Consider the following 4,865-nt stretch of genomic DNA (forward strand, 5'->3'; position numbering starts at 1 on the left):
GTGGCACGGTGTCGGCCTGCCCGGCTTGCCAGGGGTCTCACTACCTGGGCCACTGCGCACAGTTTCACGGTCTTGAGCCACGCGCTCGGAGAGATCTGGTTTACCAGGCGAGACTGTGGCCTGTGCTTCAACTGTCTTCGGTCCGGCCATGCTGTAAAGGCTTGTCCCTCACGCTCGGTCTGTTAGCACTGCCGCGAGCCACACCACAGTTCTCTGCATGACAGCAGCCGGCGCCGCGGGTCAGAGCCCGCTGTTGAACCCATGCCACCGAAGCTTCCGAAAGCGGATCCAGCGGCCGTGCCCACTGCCGGTCCACCATCCGATGAGGCGTCACGGTCCTGACTGGCAGTGTTGCCGACCGCGCTTGTCCGCCTGAGCGGACCTCTTGGCCGGACTGTGACGGTCCGGGCCCTCCTGGATTCGTGCTCCGAGGTCACCATTGCTTCCGCCAGCCTCGCTCGTCAACTCAACGCTCCGATGGAACTCGCCGAGTTCAACATTTCGGGCGTCGGCGGCGACCCGGGCGTCCGCTCGAGGGCTCGTGCTCGACTTTGGCTTCACCTCAGGCAGAGCGAGCCGCCGACCACGCTGATGGCTCTCTGCCTCCCGCGGCTCGGGATTGTTTCCCCACGCGCGCCCCTGCACCCCGCTGTCGCTCGGCGCTGGCTCGACCTCGAGCCGCTGGCGGACTCCAAATTCGACACGCCACACGTGATCGACCTCCTCCTCGGTGTGAACGTCTACCATCGCTTGCTGGAGCCTGGCCAGATTCAGCGTGACGACCTCGTAGCTCAGGCCACTGTCTTTGGTTGGGTCTTTATTGGGCAGGCCGCCGGCCTAGAGATGCCGCACGCCTCACCGAACGTCTGTCTGACATCTCAGGCCGACTCGCCTCCTCCTTGGCATCTTGAGCTGGCATCCCTGCTGCAGCGCTTCTGGGAACTCGAGGACGTTCCACAGGCCCACCGGCAGGCCCCCGACGACGTCGAATGTGAACGCAGCTTCGCTGACCATGGCCGGGCTGAGGACGGGCGCTACGTCGTGCGCCTGCCTCTAAAGCAAGGGGGCTTGCAGCTCCTCGGTGATAGTTGTCAGAGCGCTCTGGCCTCGTTGACTGCGCTGCAGCGCCGGCTACAGAGAGCCCCCGAGATGGCCGTCGAATACACCAAGTTTATGGCCGATTATCTCGCTTTGGGTCACATGAGGCCTCTCACTAGCGCTCAGTTGGCCGGGTCGTCCCACCCCGCTCATTACATCCAGCATCATGGCATATGGCAGCATAGCGACCAGGGCCGAAAGCTGCGCGTTGTCTTTAACGCTTCACATCCAACTTCGAGCGACTGCAGTCTAAACGATGTCCTCCACGCCGGGCCCCGACTTCAAACGGCCTTACCTCACGTGTTACTGCGCTGGCGCCGACATCGTATCGCCTTCTGCAGCGACGTTCAAATGATGTTCCGCCAGATCTGGATCGATGACCGAGACGTCGACTTGCAGCGGATCGTTTGGAGCGCGGACCCTCGAGAGCCGCCCACGCACTACCAGTTGCTCACTGTCACATACGGCGCGTCGTGCTCTCCGTATCTTTCCCTACGCACCATCCAGCAGCTGTGCGAGGACGAGGGCTCCCGTTGGCCCGATGCGGTGCCCGTTGTTATGCGCGACCGCTACGTCGATGACATTCTCTCTGGAGCCGATAGTCTCGACACTGCGCGACACCTCTGTGACCAGTTGATCGGCCTCATGCAAGCTGGCGGTTTTCCGCTCCGGAAGTGGGTCGCGAGCACACCAGAGCTACTCGAGGATCTTCCGCCCGATGTTCGCTTGCGCCCCGCCTGGGATCAGCTCGGCGCTGAGGGCCTTGTTAGCGAGCTGGGCGTTGGTTGGGATCCCCCGGTCGATCGCCTTCGCCTGACTCTGGTCGTCGTGCAACGCCAGACTACGAAGAGGACCATGCTCGCGGCGCTTGCAAGCGTCTTCGACCCATGTGGTTGGCTTGCGCCAATCACTTCGAACGCGAAATTGCTGCTGCAGGATCTTTGGCGGGCTCACCTCGACTGGGACGAAACAGTACCATCGTCCATGGTCCAGCGCTGGATGGACTTTGTGGCTGAGCTCCAAGTCATCTCCGGCTTCTCTCTTCCCCGATGGATCGGTGTCTCGCCAGCGTCCGACCTTCATCTGCACGTGTTCGCTGACGCCAGCCGGCGGGCGATGGCCGCCGTAGTGTACTCGCGGTTGGAGCGCCCGGGCGAGCCGGCTTCCTGCTACATCCTTTTGGCTCGCTCAAAGCTTGCCCCCATTCGCTCACTCAGGCCAGTCTCCGAGCCTGTCGCACGGATGACGATTCCTCGCCTTGAGCTCAGAGCCGCTCTACTCGGTGCAAAGCTGCTCCGATCAACCGCGGATGAGCTGGATGTCCCTGATGATCGCTGCCACGCCTGGAGCGACTCTCAGATTGTTCTGCAGTGGCTCCGTTCCTCCCAGCCGACCAATAATGTGCTCGTCGATAACTACGTGGCCCAGCTTCAAGAAATATTCTCTCCGAGCATCTGGCGGCACGTCCCGACGGCGTCAAATCCGGCGGATCTGGCCACTCGGAGCGCCGACATGTCAGGTCTCCGCCATTAGCCTTTGTGGTGGCACGGGCCCTCCTGGCTGGTTCGTGACATCGGGTTATGGCCCCCGGAGCCCGTATCCCGACCAGCGCCGGCTCTCATCAGTTGCTGCACCGTTCAACCGTCCAGCTTCGACCTGCTTGAGCAATTCTCCAGTCTCCACGTCCTAACGCAATTGCTCGTTCGTGTGCGGCGGTGGATTCGTCGCCGTCTCCATCGCGAGCCCGCTCTCCCCGTGCTCTCGCCACCAACGCCGACCGAGCTCCACGCCGCTTTCCTGGCTTGTGTCCGTCTGAGTCAAGCTCCAGCATTCGAGGCGGAGGTTATTCGACTGCAAAGGGGTGAGCAGTTTCCAAAAACAAGCCCACTCACGGCCCTCTCTCCATTCTTGGATGCCGATGGGATCTTGCGCGTCGGCGGGCGGCTAGCACATTCGTCGCTGACCTATGAGGAGAAGCATCCGCCAATTGTCCCCGGTTCCTCTCCTCTGGCTCGACTCATCATCGCCCGGGCGCACTCCAGAGCCCTCCACGGTGGCTTCCGGCTTACTAGCGCATATGTGCACCGGCAGGCATGGATTGTCGGTGGCAGGACACGAATCAAGGCCCACCTGCGCCGTTGCATCGTCTGCGCCCGGCTGCAAGCACGGGCATCCACCCAGCTTATGGCCCCTCTACCAGCCTCCCGGGTCACTCCTTGTCGAGCCTTCGGTCGCACTGGGGTTGATTACGCGGGCCCTTTCCACGTGCTCGCTTCGCGCGGACGAGGCGTCCGGACCACCAAAGGATATATTGCGGTCTTTGTGTGCTTGACGACGAAGGCGTTGCACCTCGAGCTCGTTGGCGATCTCTCAACGGCCTCTTTTCTCGGCGCTCTCACCCGTTTTTCCGGTCGCCGTGGACGCCCGGCCGAGCTGTGGAGTGATAACGCCACTTACTTCCGACGGGCCGACCTCGAGCTGCGCGAAGCTCTTCAGGACGCGGAGATTGACTGGGCGCTTGTTGCTGGAACGCTCGCCGATCAAGGTGTTTTGTGGCAGTTCATCCCGCCTGGGGCGCCTCATTTTGGTGGTCTTTGGGAGTCGGGTGTCAAGTCGGTCAAGGGCCACCTCCGACGCGTCATGGGCTCTCGGCACCTGACCTACGAGGAGTTTTCGACTGTTCTCATTGGCATCGAGATGGTCTTGAACAGTAGACCGCTCACTCCTCTCTCCAACGACTTGGGAGACCTTGATGTCCTCACTCCGGGCCATTTCCTTATCGGCGCCCCTCTTGATGCCGTCATCCAGGCTGGGCCCCCATCGGAAAGGCTGGACACTCTCGCTCATTGGGACCTCGTCAGGGCGATTCGAGCTCAGTTTTGGTCTCGCTGGAGTCGAGAGTACCTGAACACACTCCAGCAGCGACCGAAGTGGCGTACCCCTCGCCGGAACTTCGCCGTGGGTGACACCGTGGTTCTTCTCGACTCAACTCTACTTCGGACGGATGGGCGCTGGCCTCTTGGCCGCATCACCGACGTTCATCCAGGACCCGATGGTCTCGTCCGTGCGGCCACTCTGAAAACAGCCACCGGGGAGTACCTGCGGCCCGTCGCCAAGCTTGCATTGCTTCCGGTCCCAGATCTCGCTGAGACGCCGCCGTCGGCGACTGTTTCATCTGATGCCCAGACTCCTTCGGCGGGCGGCGTTTGATTGTCGCTCCGGGAGCAAGGCGGGCAGTATGTGAGTTTTTCGGCCGCGAAGGCGCTGGCTGCGCGGTCGTGTCCTGCCGAGTCCTCCCCCCCGCGCCCCGATCGCTCTCTCCGCCAAGGCGCTCGGTGCTGCGCGCTACCATCAATCGTGCTCGAGTCGACCGCCAAGCAAGACGTGTGAGCCGCCACTCGCTCAACAAGAAGAAGAAGAGAGAAGAGGAGAACAAAGGAGACTCGACGCGACGTAAATGTGTTTATTTGCTGCCTCGCAGCCTGTGTACGTTCCACTATAAATAAAGAGTATTTTTCCACAAAACAAGCAAGAACTGCGTTTTTGCATATAAGGCATAACTGACACAAGAAAGTATATTACGGTTACTACCACACCGTCAAATATTGGTACTTTTTGATGCAAGGTTGGGGAAAATTTTTTTTTATCTCATGGGGAAAAAAAGCAATCCTAAAAACCTAATGATTATTGCCCTTAGCTGTGCCTCAAGCGTCAGACGTACGTATTCTAAACAAGCTATTACTTTATCATTTTTTGCGGTTTGTGCC

At 60.6% G+C, this 4,865-nt stretch overlaps 1 protein-coding gene across 1 annotated transcript; it reads left to right on the forward strand.

Moving 5' to 3' along the window:
* Positions 1 to 843: 843 nt before the first annotated feature.
* Positions 844 to 4,308, forward strand: LOC149373594 (uncharacterized). Its single transcript, XM_089596921.1, has 2 exons — positions 844 to 2,617; positions 2,708 to 4,308. The coding sequence occupies exons 1-2, from the start codon at positions 844 to 846 to the stop codon at positions 4,306 to 4,308; spliced, it is 3,375 nt and encodes a 1,124-aa protein (XP_089453047.1).
* The last annotated feature ends 557 nt before the right edge of the window (positions 4,309 to 4,865 follow it).

Source organism: Copidosoma floridanum, unplaced genomic scaffold, assembly GCF_036245765.1.
Source record: "Copidosoma floridanum isolate Cflo_tuat_1 unplaced genomic scaffold, Cflo_Japanese_pri ptg000030l, whole genome shotgun sequence".
Classification (NCBI taxonomy): Eukaryota; Metazoa; Arthropoda; class Insecta; order Hymenoptera; family Encyrtidae; genus Copidosoma; species Copidosoma floridanum.

What these genes read in the sequence shown, in the direction of transcription:
- LOC149373594 (XM_089596921.1), top strand. Translation starts at nt 844, where the DNA reads ATGCCGCACGCCTCACCGAACGTCTGTCTGACATCTCAGGCCGACTCG. An exon ending in TCGGAGCGCCGACATGTCAG is followed by an intron (nt 2,618 to 2,707) that starts GTCTCCGCCATT and finishes TATCCCGACCAG; the next exon opens with CGCCGGCTCTCATCAGTTGC.